We start from the raw sequence: 24,784 nt of genomic DNA on the forward strand, positions 1-24,784 counted from the left end.
CATTAAAACCCGTCACTCTTTGTCTTAAGTTATTGTTATGTATATTGCCAGTAAAGACTTAAGTTTGTATGGTACACATATGTTAGTTCTGATTCAAGTTCTCGCTTAATTTTCCATATTTTGCCATTCAAGAGCATTACATATATATAAACATTAAATTTCTTGTTGTTGACACAATGCTGAAATCTGTAATTTTCTTTTCCTTTTTTTTGTTGATATCGTTTGGGTTGCATGCGGTACTTTTGACGATATGATTTCCCAGTTCTTTGTTTCAAAAAATAAGAACACATACACAGGTTCTTAAACATTAATTTCAAATCGTTCATATTTTATTATAATAGATAAAAACAAACAATACTAGAAATAACTGCCTTAACAATCTAGAAATCTCTGTAATTATTGTCTAGAAACGAATGTGATAATTGCTTTATAATGGTATCATATCCCACTCAGTTATTGAAGTTCAAGCATTCTTCAAAAACCTAAATCACTTTATAGAAGTAAATAAAGTAATCAATATTGAATTATTTCTGTAGATCAATGAACCAGAAGGACAAAGACTGCCATCTTGTAAAACTTTTATTCAAACGGATTGTATATTCCAGCTGAAAGTTAAACTGTAAGTAATATTATACAATGCATGAATGCTGCAGATGTAAGCACTTGAAGAACAACGAATAACAAACATCTTTAAATAAAACTGTGCACAGATTCTTGGATTGAAATTTAATACGCCAGACATTGCATTTTGTCTCATAAGACTCATCAGTGGCACTTGATCAAACCCCTTCTACGGCCATATCAATTACGAATAAGAGATTATAGTTGAAAAAAAATCACAAAAAAAAGTTAACCCAAATCTGAAAAAGGCCATCTATACCACGCGTCTGAGAGTACAACGTGGTATTTGAAGTTAACTTAGAAATACCTTAAACATATACAGATACCCTGTTTTAGGCTTTTGTATACGAGTAACTTTAAGGTGCTCAGCTCTGTTTGTGTGATTATATGTAGGTTATCATTGATACAAGAATTCTATAAGGGTTACTAGCTAGAGATCGACTGTTTTAAGCGTTTTGAGTGACTAGATATTGACTAGTGTTAGCTGTTCTATTAAAATACATTTGTGTCGACTGTTGAGCATTTTTGTAAATCGATGTCAGTAATATTTTTACATGTGTCTCTTGTTTTCCTAAGTTTACATTGACGTTATAGGTTGAATATGACAACTGTATTGTTCTAAAATATATGCGCCTACTCTTTCAAAGATTATTGTTTAACAAATGATCACCAAATCCAATCATATGTCTCTTGATTCTGTAATACTTAAAAAGATTACTAAGTTATGCCAAGTATTTATAATGCATCTTTTAGTGCAAATAATCTCATCATAGGTACCAGGATTAAATTTTGTATTTACACTAGACGCGCGTTTTGTCTACATAAGACTCGTCAGTGACGCTTGAATCCAAAAAAGTTAACAAGGCCAAATAAAGTACGAAGTTGGAGAGCATTGAGGACCAAAATTCCTAAAAATTTTGCCAAACAAAGCTAAAGTAATCTATTCATAAGGTAGGTAGAACAGCCTTAATATTTCAAAAGTTTTGTAAACAGTTAATTTATAAATATGACCATATCAATGATAATTCATGTCAGCACAGAACAGAAGTTCTGACTACTGGGCTGGTGATACCATCGGGTAACTTAAACTCCACCAGCAGTGACATTGACACAGTGGTGGTAAATAAACTCATCATAGATACCAGGATTAAATGACAAATACTATTCTTCAAAGTTAAACGGGCTTTTACATTAAAACTATCTTAGTAATTTCGGTGATTTATTTTGTATTTCTTGGCGTAATGTTACATGTAATATCCATTAAGTTAAGAAATTCCTTACAGCTGCTCATCAAGCTAATTATACAATAATCTGATACCAATTATGAAAATGAAATTGCGGTAATTAAGTCTAATTGAACGTACTCGCTAAATAGTAGGTACTTGGTTACTATAGTGATTGCACCTGACTGTATTGATCACCAATGAAACATTTTATATTAAAATCATTATTGTAACGAATAAAACTCACATAATCATACAGGTGAAAGCAATTCATAACAGAAAGTTATACACATTTTTTTTCAGCGGAAATCGTCTGCTGCAGAGACAGACGACCCGTCCAAATCGATCAGCACCTGAGATAATTATTGCATGCAAGCATTTTTACATGCGCCTGTTGTCTACAGATCATCCATTGATCATTGCAAGATAAAGAATGACAATTTTAATTCTGTCTAAATGAACTTTAACATTAGCTTATGTAGTTTTTGGAATGATTAAAACTTCACAATTCACAAGAGCTATTTCCGATATAGACGGATAGAAGACAAGTATATTGGAAAACTACTTTTAAGTTTATACTTCTAATCATCCAGTGGCAACAACAATTAATATTTGAAAACTGATTTTCCCCAATAATATCGATAACATGGTATTTAAGTAAAGCTTTAAACAATGTCTAGTTATTGAACCTGACAAAAGGTTCACTGGAAACAGTGATACTTATGGGACACTTTATTTGTAGATCTTTCTATAAAACTGGATATGGATACACAAGTCGATACTGCCTGGGAATTCCTTTGGTAATACAGGTGCTCTGTATACATAATGGAAACAACGAAGATAAGCCGCTATTTTCAATGTGATATTTGATGGAGATAAATCTTCAGTAAATCTTCTTCATTGATTGTTTCACTTGCTTCCAATCAAATATATCTATTGTGCACTAACAACGTTTACCGATTTACTAAAGTTTGATATATTCGAAGATAAAATGAAATTGCATCTTATACTTAAAATTCTTGTTTTTCCATCGTAGAATAATTAGTGATGATATATTATTCTATGAAGTGATAAGTTTATGTTAGTTCGAACATTGTACGTCTTTTGAAGGAAGTATTTTAGGAACACATAAATCGAACTACAGATACATTTTGAACATTTAATTATTCTACACCTCTCGTTATGCCCGGGGTAGTGTATGATGAGCTCGCTTTCGCGTCTTAACGGCGATTCTCCAACAGTCCAGTTAACATCGTTTTCTCAGGTTAAAACAGCATTGTCGGAGAAAGTCGACTCAACAACAAAACAGGAATGTGCTAAGGTAGGGTAAATGTAATATAAATGTTTTCTATGATCATTTAATTTTTGTTGTAGAATATTATATATAGCCAAATTTACATTAGTAAAGACATTATTATTTATATTTCAATAAAAAAGCAATCAATTGAAACCAAATCAGTGACTGAAATACTATCAGAAAACTATTATTACTAAAGCAATAACTGATATCTCGTACCAGGTACTTATCAATTAGATTGCAAACTCGTTATGCATATTTACCCGACGGGATTAATCTTTTAATCAACGGTAAATATCCAATAAAATCCTTCATTTATAAAGATAGGGAAAAAGACAATTTTGCTTAGTCTTTTTAATCAGATGCTAGAGTAGAGTCGCTTTTTATAGAGATGGAAATTTCATCGCTGTGTTGAGGACCCATTGGTGGACATTTTGGCCCTTTGTTCGGGTTGTTGTCTCTTTGACACCTCCTCCATTTCCTTTCTCAATTTTATCTGTTCATTTTGTTTGTTTGTCCTCTACAAATCAATTGCCATAAATTTGTTGTCATCAACGATATTATCCGTCCATTGAGTTTGTTTGTCCGTTCGTGTGTAGGCAAAGTATTTTACAAACAAACAGATCTAATTAATCTTAGGTAGTAAATGTACATGATTCCCATAGGAGAGGATGACCTTGTCAGTTTCCAAGGTCAAAAATTAATATAAGGTCATGGTATAAACATTGTTAACGCAAAATGGATTTCATAATTACTGAGAAGAGATCATGGCCCTTATTGATTTTCATAGAAACCAAGGTCAAAGATTATCACACTGTCAACCCTATAAGGCTAAACTGACTAGTTCATTAACTACTATTAAAGAACTTATAAACTATTGTAATAAAATATATGAACATAGTGGTATAAACTTTTTTTGGAGTGTAAAAAATTCTTTGGATGTTTTAGATAAATTACGTGCTTTTGATGGCCCTTTTGATTCAGTGGACAGTTTTGATTTTTTTCTACTCTCTACACCACACTTCCACGCTATCTTATTAAACAAAAGTTTTCCTATTTAATTAAATGGTCGTTTGGTAAAGCTGAATGCAAATATATTTGCTGCAACTCATTTAAAACCTTCTTCTCTAATGAGAAAGGTAAATACGCTAGATATACTTACTGGAGGTGTGATGAGATGATTGAAGCTGTTAATGTTCTCCTAGATAATATTTATGTATGTTTCGGCAACAAAGTTTATCGACAGGTTGTAGGTATCCCCATGGGCACTAATTGTGCCCCTTTAATAGCAGACTTGTTTTTGTACTGTTACGAATCACAGTTTATGACTAAACTCAGTAAGACCCGTCGAAATTACATTTAATTGATAAATTCAACAACATTTACAGTTATCTTGATGATATTTTTTCGTTAAATAATCAAGAATTTTCGGAATTTACTGCTGAAATTTACCCCAAGGAACTTACTTTAAATAAGCAAATTTATACGGTAATAACTGTCCCTTCCTGGATTAAGATATTTCGGTTTTAAAGGGGAAACTCCATAAAAAAATTTACGACAAGGGGGACGATTTTTCGTTCCCTATTATTACTTTTCCATTTTTAGATGGTGATGTTTCTTTGGCACCATCTTACGGTGTTTATATTTCACAGCTCGTTCGCTTTGCCCGAGTCTGTTGTGACGTTTTTGATTTTAACAAACGCAATCCATGTATTACTGGCAAATTATTAAACCAGGGATATTGTTACCATAAATTACTTAAAACCTTTACGAAATTTTTCCATAGATATAAAGATTTGGTTTTGAAGTTTGGTTGTACCTGTAGAAAACTTATTTCAAACGGGATAGCATATCCTCATTTTTACTGAAATGTTGTTAACCTTGCCCGGAAATTTAGAAATGATCCTTGTAAACTTATCGCTCCTTTAAATAAACTTATTCTTAAAGGTTACCTATTCAAAACTGTAATAAGATCATTGAATATTGTTTTTATTGGTATAGTTATTGATTTTGTTATCAGTAAATTAAAAGCATACTTAATATTACTAGTATGTTATATATATATACACATTCATGGATCACAATCTGTCGATACCTGTAACTTGGCATTGCACAAGGTCATGTTTTTCTCTGACTGTTTATGACGTCTTTTCACTAAATCCATTGGATGTTGGATGTGTACGGATTGATAGTTTAGTCTTAGATGTATTATTTTTTTATAAGTTGTTAGTGGCTTTGAACTAGCTATCAGATAACTGCGAGTACTATCATATATGTTCCTACTGTCTTTTTGTTGTCGGGATGTATAAGTACCCGGCCACGTCTACTTGTATATGTGTCCATCTGATGAGTTAAGCCTTTTTCAACTGATTTTTATAGTTCGTTCTTATGTTGTACTGTTATACCACTGTCCCATGTTAGGGGGAGGGTTAGGATCCCGCTAGCATGTTCTACCCGCAACAATATTTATGTATGTGCCTGTCCAAGGTCAGGAGCCTGTAATTCAGTGGGTGTCGTTTGTTTATGTGTTACATATTTGTTTTTCGTTCATTTTTCTATATAAATAAGGCCGTTAGTTTTCTCGTTGAATTGTTTTACATTGTTTTACATTGTCATATCGGGGCCTTTTATAGCTGACTATGCGGTATGGGCTTTGCTCATTGTTGAAGGCCGTACGGTGACCTATAGTTGTTCATATATGTGTCATTTTGGTCTCTTGTGGACAATTGTCTCATTGGCAATCATTCCACATCTTCTTTTTTAAAATTAATCAACTTAATTTTAACATACACCACCACCTTGAAAAGAAAAATCTATTGCAATTAGTTATCAAAGGTACCAGGAGTGATTTTGGGGTGAAGACAGTAATTTGATTTCCAGACTTAATAAACAACCATTCTTTGACCTATAATGGTTTACTTTTTACTAATTGTGACTTGGATGGAGTGTGTCTCATTTCCCTAAGCTTATAATATAACCACATTTTCTTTCTATTCAAATGATATACCGGATCGGAAATGGAATGCTTCGGTTTACAGTGACAATTTCGATTCTCTTCTACACAATCATATATAAATGAATGTTATTATAGTCAAATTGTTTTATTATTTATATCAACAATACCGCTATTATACAATTTAGTTGGTCTTTTGTGATGTATATACGCAGTTAGGATGATCTTATTGGATACGAAAAAAAGCTGCAACCTCAGCGATTATTTTGTAAAGATGAATATCTGGAGCTGATGAATACTAGAGAGTGTAAAGAAGAAATGCCCCTTAAACTTGGAAAACAATTATTTATGATAACTAAAAAAAATATTAATTCAGCTAACTGTTCACGTTTCTGATATAAATAAAGGATTTTAAAGCGATAATGTGCCTAAAAAAATCATAATTCTAAAACTAGTGTGGTCAATTGGAGAAGAGAAGACAAAACTAAGACAAGATTACGCGCTTTTTGATATGCATTTAACAAAACATATTCGCTTCTAAAAAAATATAAAATCACAATAAGAAATTACACATTTACCCAACAATAGCCATTTCCCGAAACGATTTTGGTTAACATATACACGAGTAACTGCTTTACCTACAGAGATATTTTAGAGTCTTTCAATGACATACATACTAGCTCATAGATGCTTTAATTATCCAAAAGCTATCACAAAAAACAGGTGTATGATACACAATGTTAATCTTGATTATGTTGGCTGACAACCTATACACAATATCAGCTTCTGTCTAGATTTAAAAAAATGGAACGAAAACTGTAAATTTCATTGCTATGATCAATACACTTGATAGAACTCTATTATGGTGTAATTAAAGTGTGAACCAATATACATTTAACATTTTGCATATCCTGTTGATTTTCTGTCTCATTGACGTACATGTATGTCACGTGATATATGTATTACTCGTCTTCTTTTATGCATGTTTGCATTAAGAACCTACTAACATACAATTCTGATAACTTATTTTTTATGCTATAACCATGAAATAATTAGCTGTAGTATTAAATTTGTGCGTATGAATTTTCCTCTGAGTTCATTCAGTATTTTTGTGATTTTACTTTTTTTCTATACATTGTTGTGATTTGTTAGAGAAGCACATGCTGTTATGAATGTTACATTTTATTAACAAATACAATTTGATATTGACATGCCTTGCGATTGCTTTCTATCAATTAAAAGTACAGAATTTTATGAAACCTCCATGATATGTGATTGTTAGAAAGTCAAAGAATTGTATACCGTACATATTTTATCGTTAATACGACTACAAACTGAAGAAGTCCGTGAAGTTTATCAAAAATACTTCAAAAAGAAGAAATAAAGAGCTTCGCCGTGAGCGCATGGTGTGCTTTTCGCTTTTTCAAAGAAAAATGTCCATGACTGATCAATTCTGTTCCAGAAATATATGTAAAAATATCGAGGAAACGTCAATAGATATAAACAATTCACAAAAATTTCATGCTAATTGGTTTTTAAAGAGTTTTAAAGTTATTGTACGAAAACTGAAAAATCCACCTATTTTTAATGAATAAAACCCCATTACACCGAAACGTAGGATCTAAAATTTATATAAATTAAAAGGGAGCTCAAGTCAATAGATATTAAAAATTCACCAAAGGTTCATGCTAATTGGTTACAGCGTTTTTGAGTTATTGTCAAACATGTTGACGACGGACGAACGGACGGACTGACGGACAAACAATGGAATACATCCTAAACACTTGCGTATAAAAAGTGTTGTTTAACTGACTTTAATTGACCAGGATTGCTGAATTATATTTGACCCTATCGTTAACGTAAAGGAACATCTCATTCGTAAGAATTGTTAAATGTAGTGAAATCATTATAAAATAACGGAAATTATTCTTTTCTATTAATATGAATAATATTGATTGTCACATGATGTGATAAAAACCAACGGAAAAAATAGTTTTATAAAAGAACAATTGGAAAAATGGACAAATTTTACCTACAACTACCATTTGTAGTTTTGTTTAAAAGAGGGACGAAAGATACCAAAGGTACAGTCAAACTCATAAATCTAAAACAAACTGACAACGCCATTAAAGGAGAGGCAGAAGATAAGAGGAGGGAAAATAACACTCATAAGTCGAAAATAAACTGGCAACGCCTTTGATAAACAAGAAAGGACCTACACACAACAATATTACACAACAACATTACACAAACCACATCTTAGAAAACCAAATACTAAAGTGATGAATGGAAATAAGTTCAACGGTTATTATATTGGTCAATCTGACCGAAATGCAGGTCCTGTTTCAAGCTTTGTTTGTAAGTGTAGGCAAAACGTGAACACATAATATGTGATAGAATATTGGTCAGATTTAACTTTTTTTAGTATTTGTTAAAAAGTAATCCACTTTTTATTAAGTGCTTGATAGCTCGATACAGAACAGTATTTACTGCATGCAAGAGCTGAATAAACGACGTGCTTTCGCAAAGTATATGTTAAACAGATAAAATCCAATATTTCACATTGATGAATTACATCTTAATCTATTATATGAATGCAAAAAGAGTGTAAATTATAACCATTTACTCTTTTTTGAAATAAATTTTACCTTTATCATGAAAAAATATTGACATACGCATGCGATGGTAACATTTCTTATACAAGATGAAAAAGCCAGTAACCACTATCTCTTCTGAAACAAAACTACAAAGACATTTAAGATAATAACTAATCTATATTCTTCCTTTCATCAAAGATATCCATTCTATATTGCATGCTAAACAGAAGTCATTTTTCAGTATTCCCGAGACGATGACCACCATTTGTTTTCCTTCACTGATATTATATATTTCTGTTGAGAACAGTGATGAATAACAATGGGACTCTTTATTGACAATTGTAGTAAACATATTTTAATTAACGTCGGCGTAAGTTACATGGACTAAAGTTTTTTTGAAAAATATATTTCTCCTGTCAGCTTACTGACATTGTACTTAAAATATTGTAGGAAACTGAAACTAGATTTGTCTTTTTTTGTTACCATAGTAATTTGTAATTTAATTACTTCATTCCAAGCTTGTGGGAAGCGTAGAAAGATAATATCAGGTTCTAATGCAAAATTTAAGACAGATTAGTTTATATCATTGTTATTGTTACACTATGTAATAGTCAGAAAAAAATTGTAGATATAGAATAACAACTTTCGTATAACAGATACCTGAATCCATTACAGTTAGAAAGTAATAAACGACTATCATTTTGGAATTCCCTTTCCTCTAGGAGTATCAATATACATAATGACAGCCATATTTATCATATTTCTTTAAATCATAATTATCATCCCTATTACTTATTTATTATTATTAGAAGTATTATTATTACTGAAGTCATATAAACAATCGAAACGCACTGTAAGATATCAATTCACAATATAATAGAAACATATTGTTATTAAAAGGTAGCATATTGGTTTTTTTAAATGTCTTTATTTTGGTTATCCATTGTATCCTTAATAGGGTAAGCTTATGATTTACAAGAATTGTTTTAGATATTTCCTTGATACAAAATAAAATTTCGGCAAACGTTATGTAGGTATCTGAAAGATTCACTAAAACAAAAAAACAGGTATAGGAAGGTGTGGTATGAGTGCAAATGAGACAACTCTCCATCCAAATAACAATTTATAAAATTAAACCATTGTACGGCCTTCAACACCTTGGCTCAAACCGAACAACAAGCTAGAAAGGCCCCCAAAATTACAAGTGTAAAACCATTTAAACGGGAAAACCAACGGTCTAATCTATATAAAAAAAACGAGAAACGAGAAACATGTTTAAAATACATAAACAAACAAAAACTACTGTACATCAAATTCCTGACTTAGGACAGGTACATACGTTACAACTCATCAATGTCTAGATGCTGGAAACATATGAAGTCGTTTTGTTACTTAATTTTGGAGATAAAGTGTGACGAAAACACGTGTTTCATGAACAAACTGACGGTCGAACTGTCGGACGAATAGTCGGATGGACAGACAATGTGATTGCAATATAGACCTCTTTCTAAACGTGATTGCCGAGAAAACGAGCTTCGGTCCTTTCTCAGAAGTTGCCCCCACTCAATGAGTGGAGGTAGAATATTTTCACAGTGACTAAAGTAAGTTAACATCATAAATCTGTAGACAAACTACCCCTCCCCGATTTACTACACTCTTTGGTTAATTTTTTTTTTTTTTTTATTGAAAATTAAAATTGAAAATAGAGAAGGGGATTTCACTTTAGACTATAGAAAACCCCTTTTTCAATCTACTGCTATGCCACTGTTAAGCTCTGTAGTTTGTCTATTGATTTATGGTGTTAATCCTAATACATATAAACCATTAGGTCAAATTTATCAATAGTTTTAACAAACTGAATGTGTCACAACATTGAATTCTTCTGCGTTTTCCAGGTACATTATTGGAATTTATCATATATAAAAAAGATGTGGTATGATTGCCAATTAGACAACTATCCACAAAAGACCAAAATGACACAGAAATTAACAACTATAGGTCACCGTACGGCCTTCAACAATGAGCAAAGCCCATACCGCATAGTCAGCTATAATAGGGCCCGATAAGACAATGTAAAACAATTCAACGAGAAAACTAACGGCCTTATTTAGGTAAAAAAAATGAATATATACATTTTTGCACTTTGTCTTTATGTTATTCCTGGTAAAATAAAATTCTAAATAGACGAATGTATTCAGGACAAAATTAATTCTGTAAAAAAGTCATTCCTATTCTAATCAGTATTTACGACAGACCTAACTTAACTTCACTGTAGGGAAATTAATATTTACAAATTACTTCGGTGTTAAATCCTAGACGAGAAAAAGGACCAACGCCATCATCTTTAGTTACCACTATTACATCTTTGTTTTATAATTCTATTAGTGCCGACTAATACAACCAGGACATGAGAACTATAGGTGTTTTATATGTCCGTTCTATCGGCAAAAAGCAACGTCATATGTTTTTCTTCTTTCTGTTATAGACAGAGATAATGACGAATATTCCATGTAATCAATTGTCAAAGGGCAAATAATCTTAAGCTAAACAGTCTGTTTTGCGTCGTTCATAAACATTTGAAATCTTTCTTACAGATGTAAAAACAAAAAGATGTCTTTCAAGTTAACGATAAACATTGAGATATACACTATGTAAGGTCCAAATCGCCCATTGTATGAAAAAAGGGAATACAAATTATTGGAGACTATAAAATACCTGTCATTACCAGCAAATCATCTCCCAACCACAATAAAAATAAAACCAAACAATCTTTTAATATAACTAAAGTCAACCACTGAGTATCTTCTTGACTTCGGTCAAGGACATACACCTTATCCGTTGTCGCTGGACGCAGGGGAAAATTGATAAATCACTTCAAAACACTACTTAATATAGTGGAGTGTGCTCTTCACGTTAGCTATGCCAATCTACGTAAACCGAATTGTTTATTTGCTTTAAAACATTACATCCTTTCGTTTTGCGTTTTTCAAATCTTTTTATATAGATTAGACCGTTGTTTTCTCGTTTGAATGGTTTTACACCAATATTTTTTGGGGCCCTTTATAGCTTGCTGTTTGGTGTGAGCCAAGGCTCCGTGTTGAAAGCCGTAATTTGACCTATAATGGTTTACTTTTATAATTCGTTACTTGGATGGAAATTTGTCTCATTGTCACTCATTTAACATCTTCCTATATCTATTCTATGCGAATACGTTTATCAGTTTAGCAAAATAAAACCTATTATAAGATCATAGTTTGGCTCCAGAAATTCTAAAATAAGAAAATGTAATTAAAGAATCTAATAGCTTCTTGTAGGTGTTCACAAGACATTAATCGCTCGATAACAGTATAATATATATTTTTAAATTTGACTTAATGTTTGCTTCAATTTTTCAAATTCTTGCATTTAAACCGAACACTGCCATACTAAAGACAATTCAATATTTTTACACAAGTTGTTAAATGTTTTCAACCAGAATTTACTGTGATTTTTTTATTTGACTAGGCTGTGGCTAATCTATGTGTAAAATCCGATTTAGACTTAAAATAATATGTTAAGATTTTTGTTTACATGTTTATGATATCATATTATCATCGGTGCGGGACTTTTGCGCTTTTTCATAGGACATTTGAACTTTTATTTTTGGACACTTGCGCTTCAAATCATAGGACAGTTGCGCTTTTAAAAAAAGGACATTTGCGCTTTTTACATAGGACCTTTGCGCTTTTGCAATATTTAGCTTTTTATGACTTCCCCTCTCTTTTAATCGGGCTTGACCTTCAAAGAGAGTGTGAACATCTTCTCTTGATTTAGGCAAATTCTGTTGAGATTTTCTACTCATTCTGTACACAGCCTTTGAAACAGACTGTAAATCCTTAGGATGCAAAGAATCCTCATCCACATATTCAATCACGCACGAATTATTTTTGATAGCTCTGTGTAAGGTCGTCAGCAGCCTTATGTTTGGCATACACTCTTAGCTGATGGCGCTAAATTTTTCTGTCATCGCATTTTAGGGGGATTATGTAATTTTTCTGGCTCAAAATATTACATCTGATAATATTCCTAAATGTCATTGTTTAAAATCATCACTTTCTCGAAATATCATTAAGTAATAATAATTATATGTATGATGTTACTATATCAATTTCAATTATATAATGATGTTATAAGAAAAACATGTTGCTATGACATATTTCACATACAAATATAAGCTAATAGAATGTATTGTTTAAAGGGTTTTACAATTGTGCATGTTGTGTCTGTTCTCTGTCAGAGATTGTTTTACATGTAAAGTTGGCTAGGCGAAACATTACAAATAATCAATTCTAAATTTCATTTCATCGCTGTAATCAATTAATTGGGTTTTTAAGTACAATGCTTGTATAATATAAATTATGCGCACTAAGAACAGGAAATTAGAATAAGATTTATAACCACATAAGAGAAGAGAAAAAAAAAAGAAAAAAAAACTAGTAATATGCCTATGTCCTAAATCGGGAGCCTGTAATGTAGTGATTGTCGCTGGTTGTTGTCTGTTATATTTGTTAGCTGTCCATTGTTTTATCGTAAATAAGGCCGGGACCTTTTATATCTTACTATAGGGTATGTATTTTGCTGATTGGAATATCCCGTACGGTGACCTTAAGTTGCTTACTTATACATCACTTGGTTTTTTTGTTGAGAATTGTCTAATTGGTAATTATACCACATCTCATTATTTTTTATATTGTGCAGGTTAAATATAAAAAGGGTCCAGAAATGCAAAATCCAGTAGACAATTCAGTTCTGTTAGATTTTTTCATAACTTTTGTAGACTCCAGATTTAACTCTACACGATACTCTAGACGATACAGCTTAACAAATCAACAAGTAAACTTTGGCTTATCTGAAATTACATGAATTGCAATAATAAAAAGAAACGAAACAAGAGTACAGAACCACTTAAACTGAAATGTACCCATCATATCCATATAACCATAAAACACTCAAAGTGAATTGAAAAGTAGTACGAAAAAAATCAGAAAGAATCCATTGACATAAGGTATTATATTTGCAGACAGTCCGAAAATCTTAGACTTGCTGTTATTTTATTTTCATCTAACTCGAACGTTTAGATTAAGTCATAACCGAATAAACTTTAAAAAAAAAAAAAAAAAAAAAAAAAAAAAAAAAAAAAAAACATTTTTTTTTTACATGTTTTCTTATCTGAGCTAAACTTAAATAATAAATACAGTTGTTGCTTCTAAACTTTCCTCTGCAATATTTTGCACGTGTTCCGAGGGATGCTATTGATTAAAAGCTGAACGCAGTAATCATCTAAATACTGTTAATGATTGAAATAAGAATAAAACGGCATTATCCTGTACGATTCAATCTTTATGACCGAAGAGAATAGCATATAACAAGGTTATTGTCGTAAAATAAGTTAATATGATATTGTTGTGCCATAAATTTCAGTACGTTTAGTCCTTTCTGTTGAATGTGCACGATTCAAATCGTCGAATACAAACGAGGATTAACTATTTAGTTTTGAAAGAAATTTTATATATTTACTCAAACCTGATTGTCAAAGAAAGGCAGAAGTTATCAAAGTGATATTCAAACTCATAATTAAAAAGAAAACAAAAATCAACAAAACACATAAAAATGTCACAAAGCACACCAATGACAACTTAAGACGGAACCCAACCGAAACCGTGGGTTATAACAGGTGCTCTGGAAAAGTAAGCATATCCTGAACCACATTGTGACACCGTCGTGTGGCTCTGGTAAAGTAAGCATATCCTGAACCACATTGTGACATCGTCGTGTGGCTCTGGTAAAGTAGGCATATCCTGAACCACATTGTGACATCGTCGTGTGGCTCTGGTAAAGTAAGCATATCCTGAACCACATTGTGACATCGTCGTGTGGCTCTGGTAAAGTAAGCATATCCTGAACCACATTGTGACACCGTCGTGTGGCTCTGGTAAAGTAAGCATATCCTAAACCACATTGTGACATCGTCGTGTGGCGCTGGTAAAGTAAGCATATCCTAAACCACATTGTGACACCGTCGTGTGGCTCTGGTAAAGTAAGCATATCCTAAACCACATTGTGACACCGTCGGGTGGCTCTGGTAAAGTAAGCATATCCTAAACCACATTGTGACACCGTCGTGTGGCTCTGGTAAAGTAAGCATATCCTAAACCACAGTGTGACACCGTCGTGTGGCTCTGGTAAAGTAAGCATATCCTGAACCACATTGTGACATCGTCGTGTGGCTGTGGTAAAGTAAGCATATCCTAAACCACATTGTGACACCGTCGTGTGGCTGTGGTAAAGTAAGCATATCCTGAACCACATTGTGACATCGTCGTGTGGCTCTGGTAAAGTAAGCATATCCTAAACCACATTGTGACACCGTCGTGTGGCTCTGGTAAAGTAAGCATATCCTGAACCACATTGTGACATCGTCGTGTGGCTGATGTAAAGTAAGCATATCCTAAACCACATTGTGATACCGTCGTGTGGCTCTGGTAAAGTAAGCATATCCTAAACCACATTGTGACACTGTCGTGTGGCTCTGGTAAAGTAAGCATATCCTGAACCACATTGTGACACCGTCGTGTGGCTCTGGTAAAGTAAGCATATCCTTAACCACATTGTGACACCGTCGTGTGGCTCTGGTAAAGTAAGCATATTCTTAACCACATTGTGACACCGTCGTGTGGCTCTGGTAAAGTAAGCATATCCTAAACCACATTGTGACACCGTCGTGTGGCTCTGGTAAAGTAAGCATATCCTAAACCACATTGTGACATCGTAGTATTGCTCTGGTAAAGTAAGCATATCCTAAACCACATTGTGACATCGTCGTGTGGCTCTGGTAAAGTAAGCATATCCTAAACCACATTGTGACATCGTCGTGTTGCTCTGGTAAAGTAAGCATATCCTAAACCGCATTGTGACATCGTCGTGTGGCTCTGGTAAAGTAAGCATATCCTGAACCACATTGTGACATCGTCGTGTGGCTCTGGTAAAGTAAGCATATCCTGAACCACATTGTGACACCGTCGTGTTGCTCTGGTAAAGTAAGCATATCCTGAACCACATTGTGACACCGTCGTGTTGCTCTGGTAAAGTAAGCATATCCTAAACCACATTGTGACATCGTCGTATTGCTCTGGTAAAGTAAGCATATCCTAAACCACATTGTGACATCGTCGTGTGGCTCATCTAAGTACATATTCAGTGAAAAGTCTAATTTGGAAATGTCAACGTCTCTGGACAGAGGGCCTGATTGTTGTTACGACAATTAGAACATATCCGTCGTTATCTCTGAAGCAGATATTCTATGATAAAGGGAAACAGCGAAGGAAAAACCATGATGACACAAACAGGAAACACATGAAAGGAACATAACTTTAACTGAAAAAAAAATATACACCAATTTCTTTAACAATTGGTGTGACTTATTTAATTAAAAAAATGGAATCTATAGACATATAAGACTATAAGATAAACATAGCTAAAACAAATAATAATTAAACTTTAACATCTCACTTATTGTACAGGTACTTCTTGTTTCTGTATTGATTGTTTATCAAACACATGATCGGGAAACACAGGCACTAAAACACGGATGGTTATAACAAGCCAAGGTTTTCGATCATCAATCATCATTTAAAGTTAAATAACTATTTACCGGATTTGTTATTACATAAGCAACACGACGGGTGCCACATGTGGAGCAGGATCTGTTTACCCTTTCGGAGCCCCTGAGATCACCCCTAGTTTTTTGTGGGTTTCGTGTTGTTTATTCTTTAGTTTTCTATGTTGTGTCATGTGTACTATTGTTTGTCTGTTTTTTCTTTTCATTTTTAGCCATGGCGTTGTCAGTTTTTTTCGATTTATGAGTTTGACTGTCCCTCTGGTAGCTTTCGCCCCTCTTTTAAAATAATCTTTTTCAATACTAAATTGTACATAATGGATTCGTTATAATGTAAATGTAAAGAAAAAACGTGCATAGAGGACTAAGTAAAAATGCATTTCTTTGTTCAACAATTTCCTTAACAATATATTCACCAGAAACTTGTCTGATATGAGTTTAACAGCCAGTTATATCTTAAACAATAATAACACTATTAGCATCAGTTATATCTAATAGTAATTATAATAATGATGATAGTTTTATTTTGTTTTAGTATGTAGCTGAGCTTAACCACTTAACAGCTGTTTACTGTACACATGTTGTGTGTTTAGGAGGATCTCAGGACTCTGATGATTTGAGGGAGGAGTTAAAAAGGATGCGAATACAGGCAATCGAGCTTGCTCGTACCAATCGTTTGAAACTTGTACCAACCCTCCGAAAGTAAGTTCATAAAAGTAGACGTGAAAATAAAAAGACAACATGAACGTAAACAATGTTTTTTTTTTACTTTTTAGCTACATGAATGGTTTTACAAAATAAGAAAAAAAATGTCTAAGGATGTTACAACACGAGTTTTGATAATATAACATAATTAATAAATTTGAAATTTATTGATGTAGTATTTCAATCTTTAATTGTATTTAATATGTATCCTTTGAAATAGTTCCATGTTAAAAGGGAAAATGAACATGTCACAATATAACTAAATTTATTAACTCGACATTCCTCCCCACATCCTTGTTATCATTAATTTTAAAGATCCCTCTTCTAGAATACTCAAACTTACATTATTACTACTTTTAAAACCTTTTTGTAAAATATAACGTTTCCTTCACAGTAAGAAAAAAGTAAAATCACACAAATACTGAATTCCGAGGAAAATTCAAAACGGAAAGTCCCCAATCAAATGGCAAAATCAAATGATAAAACAAATCAAACGAATGGATAACAACTGTCATGTTCCGGACTTGGTACAGGCATTTTAAATTGTACGACAGTCGCATCACATATTCCAATTGTTACAAATAGGGATACAACAACAACACGAACCCTACCAAAGACTGGATGTGATTTAAGGTGATCCGGACGTGGCATGTGGCCCGTCGTGTTGTTCATGTTATCACAAAGCCGGTAAATAATCCAATTCAGTAAAGGTAAAGGAATTAAATTTACGATATAAGGGACATATCCGATATCATCTGTATAACAGATATTTCATAACAGTCAACCAACTCGTGATGGCGACCGTAAAACTTACGAAGTGATGATTTCAACTTCACCATTTGGAACTCTTGCTTTAAAAATGAAAAGATCTCAATTGTGAAGCTGAAATCATCTCTTTTGTCGCAAAGTTTTGTTTTCAACCGACCCCCATAGTCAATTTCTAGATATAAGTCAAAATCAAATGGCAAAATCAAAAGCTCAAACACATCAAACGAATGGATAATATATGGTCATACATGCATCATTTGTAGAAATTCTTTTAATTTTATAAACTCTCGATGCATTTTCATGTGAATTCTTTTTGTATTTTATAGTTATCTTTTTGTATTTTTTTTTCTAGTAAACTTTTGTGTCCAGAGGATGTAAAAGAATTAGAAAAGATATATAATATGTTCTCAGCCTGTCTGGAATATTTTGAAATTCAGCTTTTGAAAACTTTATTTGTTCAACGAGAATTTCCTCTTCACTCAGGTAAACCTATCATCGAAGTTGCTTTCACTGATGCAAATTTACAAAAAAAGGAAGAACTTATCAACACTCAATGTCGGCATATCAAAATTAATAAGATCTTATTATTATACACAAAGGAATCTTTGTAATCTGCTCGATAGCTTAGAGGATAATGCTTAAAACGCTTATAAACAGCAACATTAGTCCAAATCAACGTCTCCGTAGTTTCTTAACTCTGTCCGTTTCTTTGAAAAATAGAACATTGATATATAGTAATACCCCTAAAAATCGCCGAAGGAAAACAGAACAAATCATTTATGAAGAACATATTGATATGGTCTAATGTGATAATCAGGGTTTAAGTTACTAGAAATAACCAAATAAAATTAGAATGGATACGGATGCAAAGAAAAGGTGAACAATCCTAGTTACTCGAAATAATCAAATAAAGTAGCAATGGACACGGATGATAGGGAGGAGTAAACATTCCGTATTGTTACACCATGATAACTGCAATTCATCTTAATATAATCACACGTGAGCAGAGGAGACAAACATAAAACAGTTCTAGACACACATATTCTGCAATGCTATGATAACCATGATCTATTCAACCTAACTTCAACGTAAACATGTACTTGTCATTATCAACATAGATACTATGGTAAATATAATAAAATAAAGTAATAATATTGTATTTTCAGATGTGAAAATACTTATAAACACTGGATGGGCCGAACCTTTTAGTATATGCAAGAAACACACCGTAACCTTGGAAAGTTTAGATAATACTCAATGTGAAAAGAAACTAGCCGAAACAGAGGAAATCAAAATATTAGAAAAGTAGGTCGCAATATTTTAGTATGATAACCAATGTAACAGTTAGCTGTACATGTTTCTTTTAATTAGTAACCTTCTTTGGTTTTTTTTTATACCAACTACATTAAACGAGTTTGATCATCAAAATGTAAAACTGAATAGACAGATAAAATATATTGGTCATCGAGAAATGAATAACACTAAGTTTTAATCGATTTTTTGTATCGAGATTAAAACCTACTGAAATGTATTTCTTATTACTTCATTGTCAACTTCGGGACATATAATTGGTCGATATGGCATAATACTATAGAAAGCTCAGGTGTACTAAACAGTTGCAAAACTTCAATTTATATTTCGTTGCTCGCGAGTGCAACATCATTGATAACCGTTCTGTATTTCTAGCATCTGGCAGTGCCGAGAGGCTATTATTTTGAATAAGACATAGAACAGAATAATAACGACTTGAAGTATCTATCGATCAACTTTATGATATTGTCTTTCCTTTAAGTTCAAAGCTTTTATTTGGAGGACTCGGCAAACACAATATTTTAGCATGTGCAATATTTATTGGATTTTTTTGTCTAATTTGAAAGTTTTTATTATATATAAGTATGGTTTTATTGGAAATTCGATCCGTATTTAAACAAATTAGTTTGTGAACATTTATTCTAATTCTCATATTCTATGTATCGGTCGAACGTAATGTGAAGTTTATAGACGTCAAGCAAATGCACTTTGATTTAGAATGCAACATGTTTGACTAAAACTTGACAAAATAAATTCCCACTATTGTTTATGAGAGTAAATTAGTATTCAAAAATACAAAGAATGACAAGGAACGACAAAACAGCTATAACTTATCGGGTAAAATAACAATTTATTACGTCAAAAATATGGATCTGAATATTTAACAAGACATATAAATTGACTCAAAACAGCAGTTGTTCCATGAAATAATATAAACTTTATGACAATACTTTTTTTCTGACAGTTTATTCCCCACAGATTGATTTTATTGACACGCGTGTTGAGAGTTGAAAGTAACAATGTATTGTTCAGAGAATGAAGTACTAAAGACAAAAATTGAAAGAAAACTTTTTAATTTCATGTTGTAAATATTTTCGCAATATATATCAGTGAACGAATTAAAAGTTCTTACTGAACCAACGAAAATATCCAAATAGGGCGTTAAATGGTCAAACAAATCATCGATGCAGGTTAACAATTGCAGATTTTCAAATTCTAACACGGAAGGCTCATAATTTTTAATACATAGAACACATAAACATTGTGTTAAGATTGATTACAAATCAACTAAAAATTTGTAAAATCACAACTTTTAAAATGTCTTCCACCTTTACAGCAGTAGATTGATTTTTCAATAGAAGTTATATTTATCAGAACACAATTGTTTTGAATCATTTTACAAGATATAAATTCATTCCTTAAAGCCATTCTCTTGAATGTTTTCAGAGATATAAGTGATTTACAAGAACTTCTATACAATATAAATAATCTTATTGCCGTCCAACCTTGGGAAGTAGACCCAGATGTCGGAACTGGTGCGACAGGTAAGACCTTCAGATTCTATGTATAGTATTCAAAGTCATTAAATGTCTAGAGGTTTCATAAATTTCACTTAATATTTGGAGGAGCTAGTTAATAAGCAGTATCAGAAGGAAAACTCAAACATCTTTTGACAATAACGGTTAGGATTAGAAGATACTAACCTCCACGCTAAAAACACAGTTGCTTACCATTCGTTTGATCTGTTCGAACTTTTGATTTTGACATTTGATAATGGCCTTTCCGTTTTGAATTTTACTTGGAGTTCGGTATTTATAATTCTGGAATTTTTTTAACCTTGAAATTAAAAACGTGTATGCGGCGACATTCATGCAGCATGTATAAGCCGCTGAATTATTTATCGATACGTAGAGGATCTTACAAATAAATGTAGTATGCAGTCACAGAAACAATTATATTATATTCATATCTATAAATGATATTTGAGAAGACATGTGTTCGCGCGCTTTTCAGTTTTCATATTTCCTTCGTACAATGATATAATAATAACTTTGGTAGAATCATTATGGAAAATAATTTAAAAAAAAATGATCTAACTAAAAGAACTGTGCCGACAAAGGAGCAATAAAGGTATTACTTGACAGAGCAAATAACCTCGGAATTGCTAAAATGTCTCTGAATTACAAATTGAACATTCATAACAGTCAAACGAAAAACAATTCTTGACAGATTTGAAAAAAATATGTCTCATATACGGGTCATTTTCAAAAAATGTCGAATTTTGAAATTGAAAAAATTATTAAAAGTTACTTATTCAAACTACCCTCTACATAAGCAAATCATAACAAACAGTACTGTAAGAACAACATATTAAAAGATGCAATCTTAATGATGTCATACAAGAATATGTTATAACATTTTTTGATCGGTGGTACATTATTTTGTCTATCCTGTTACCATTTTCAAAAGAAATTTTATTAAGAAAAGGTTAAGATAAAATGTTAAGCTTGTTTTACGTAGACAATTAGATGGTTTTCAAGAGAATAAACTTCTATATATATTCATTCTGTAATATAATAGATAATTTGCCAATTTTCCAGGTTGTACTGAAAAATGCCTCTAAAAATTGGTTTTCAAAGGTTGTAAAAATTAGCACCAGTAATGCAAGTCTAAGATAGCAATTTATATTGTTCGGCATTTTTTCACCCTTTCAAATAAACCCAACATCAAGTAAATCCCTCATAAGTTAGTTTACTTTTCTCTATATTTCATTGGTAACAGGAACGTACGTTTCTGATATATTACTATATAAAAGTCTATCCTGTTACCTTTTTGTCTATCCTGTTACCGATATCAGTATTGCACCTGCGAATGCTTAATTGGGAAGATTAAGACGTTATAACCTGAAGATGACTTCAAACAACGAAATATTTCATTCGTTTTGCACCTATATGTTAAGATAAAAAAATTAACGACGTTTTTGTCTACAATTGTCTATGCTGTTACTGTAACCATAGCAACCATAGTAACAGGATAGACATAACAGGATAGACAAATTTCTTCGTTTTTGATTGCTGTTGTGAAATAACTACTCCCTTTGGAGAAGTGATTATGTTTTTCTATTGTGAATTTGGTTTCCAACACGTTATTGCACTTTTTACAAATATACTGTTGGTGTATTTAATCAAAATTGGTGGTAACAGCATAGACATAAAAAAAGTACGCTATATTTTTTTCACTAAATGTCTTGAAATTTCTTTTCTCTACACTGTCGTTCAAGAAACGAGGCGTTTTAAATGTAAAGATTACTTTGCACTTTTGAAATCAACACTGACTGATTCAATATTCATAGGGAGATTAATTTCACGGCTGATATAAGTAGCGGTAACAGGAAAGACATGAACCTCCTGTACGCAGATTCAATTTAGTTTGTAGATAATATGTTACATACAGTGATATAGAAGCTACGAATTTTCGTTAGAATAATATTTAACGTTCTTAAAAATTCCCTTTTGTAGATATCAAGGCGATCAGAAAATCGCAAAAAAATCATTTGAAATGTGTTTTTCTGACACTGTACGCAGACAAATACCTCCAAAATGGGTCTTAAATGCAGTTTAATCTTATCAAAATAGATGTAAGGTGTGTTTATTATTAATGTTCTGAATCACAAATCCGACAAGCTTTCATTTAAACCATTACAACTGAAATTTCCATTAGAAATAAAAAAGTTAGCATGGGTGTACTGAAAATTCGACATTTTTTGAAAACGACCCATACAATGTATATACTTATAAAATCACTCTAAACATATTTTCTAAAATTTATATATTTTCTTTTTGAATAGAGTGCAGCAATTCTGACAACTCATCCGATACCTCTTCTACATCCTCATTGAATGTTCAACGAGTAAGTATTGACAATTAAAGTAACTTAAATCACATTAATTGTTCTACCGAAAAAAAATCTGCATTTAAATATAGAGGAAATCTTTCACCTACGCCATTATATAGACATATTTGATAGGTAATTGTGCATATTTAAAGAATGAACTTCCACACATAACTCAACTTCAAAGTTTTCATTAAAGTCACTAATTTTGGTTTTCTGTTTAATAAAAGTCAACGTGACAAAATCGTATGTTGTCATTGCACTGAAAAAATACATTGCAATGCCGTCTAAATTATAATGGTCAAATGTTTGATATCAAATTAATAATAAGAATGATCTATATATAATACATATATAACAGAAGAAGGGTGTCAGTTACGATAATAATAACTGAATGAATAAGGTTATTGTGTGTAATATATTACCGTTCTAATAATGGAATATATTAAAAGTAATCAAAGTACTGAAGTATTAAAAATCGGATGACCGCAGGTTCTTGTGAATGGTCACTGGCATTTGAATAAAAATAATATCTCTTTACCTGGAAGCTGGGTTAATGTGGATAGATGTATTTTTTTGTTTGTTCTGAGACAAGTTCCTGGGTAGATGATGAATAAATTAAAGGAAATTCAACCTTAACGTAATAATTATTATATTGTAGTGATATATATATAATCAATTGTTATCAATATAATCTGGTTTGTTGTTATATATTATATTAATATTTGTATAACAGTTATAAAGGTTATAGGAAATCATCTTAATAACTCTACAGGCAAATTATTACCCTTTATACCATCATTCTATTCTACCATTCTAATGATAGAGCAATGCAGAGATATCAAAAGATGTGATATGAGTGCCAATGAGATAAATCTCCATTCAAGTCACAATTATTAAAAACTAAACCATTATAGGGCATAGTACAGCCTTCACTACGGAGCCTTGGCTCACACCGAATAGACTAGCAAGTTACAAAGGGCCCACAAATGCTTAGTGTTAGACCATTCAAAAAGGAAAACGAACTGTCTAATCTATATGAAAAACGAATACCACTTTTAAACCATATCAACAAATGTTCCTATAATAATACTTCTAAGTGGAAGTAGCAACCGATTTACAAAACTAAGTACTTTTATCATGAAAGAATATGTTTTGATATAAAATATGAATATTTGTATTTCTATTATGTTCTGACTGTATTTTTCTTTCAGGGTATAAGACAAGGATATAAAAGGAAAAGATGTGTGATCATTATAACTGTGTCTTGTATTCTTTTGATATCTGTTGTTATAACAACGATAGTATTATTACAAGAATCGCCCTTCAGCTGATGTTAAATGCATATTATATCGTGTTGTACTGTTAATGACATGCGGTACTACTATTACCACGAATTTAATTAAAATTTTAGACTTAAGAGTTTAATATTTCTTCAGATATTCATCATTTTCAATACAGTTTGTCAGCTATACCTTTCATGATAATATATAGTGCAATTGCGTATTATTCTTGTAATTAATAGTTCGGTCATCTTGTTCAAACTCAATTACATTAAAGATATTAATGCATAATATCCTTAATAGAATTTAAATTATTGCACTGATTAGCCTTTATAGGCATATTTTGATTGATTATTCTGTAACTGGACATGTTATCACGATAAATAGGAGAAGAAGATGAACGCGAATAAACTATAATACAATGGTAAAAAACCGCATGTCAAATTGTTTTTATTTATTTCAAATAAAATAAAGAAAAATC

The 24,784-nt window shown here is 32.0% G+C and overlaps 1 protein-coding gene across 2 annotated transcripts; it reads left to right on the forward strand.

Annotated features, from left to right (window-relative positions):
• The first annotated feature begins 514 nt into the window (after positions 1–514).
• Positions 515–24,784, forward strand: LOC139521070 (regulator of G-protein signaling 9-binding protein-like). Of its 2 annotated transcripts, XM_071314324.1 has the most exons (8): positions 515–619; positions 2,148–3,165; positions 16,881–17,047; positions 18,171–18,301; positions 18,985–19,123; positions 20,576–20,673; positions 22,977–23,038; positions 24,235–24,784. In XM_071314324.1, exons 2-8 carry the CDS (start codon positions 3,043–3,045, stop codon positions 24,352–24,354), a joined length of 840 nt encoding a protein of 279 aa, XP_071170425.1. In that variant the 5' UTR covers positions 515–619; positions 2,148–3,042; the 3' UTR covers positions 24,355–24,784. The 2 variants fall into 2 exon arrangements, with proteins under 2 accessions (XP_071170425.1, XP_071170424.1); XM_071314323.1 differs by lacking the exon at positions 515–619 and having other exon boundaries at positions 2,098–3,165.

Source organism: Mytilus edulis, chromosome 4, assembly GCF_963676685.1.
Source record: "Mytilus edulis chromosome 4, xbMytEdul2.2, whole genome shotgun sequence".
NCBI classification, from domain to species: domain Eukaryota; kingdom Metazoa; phylum Mollusca; class Bivalvia; order Mytilida; family Mytilidae; genus Mytilus; species Mytilus edulis.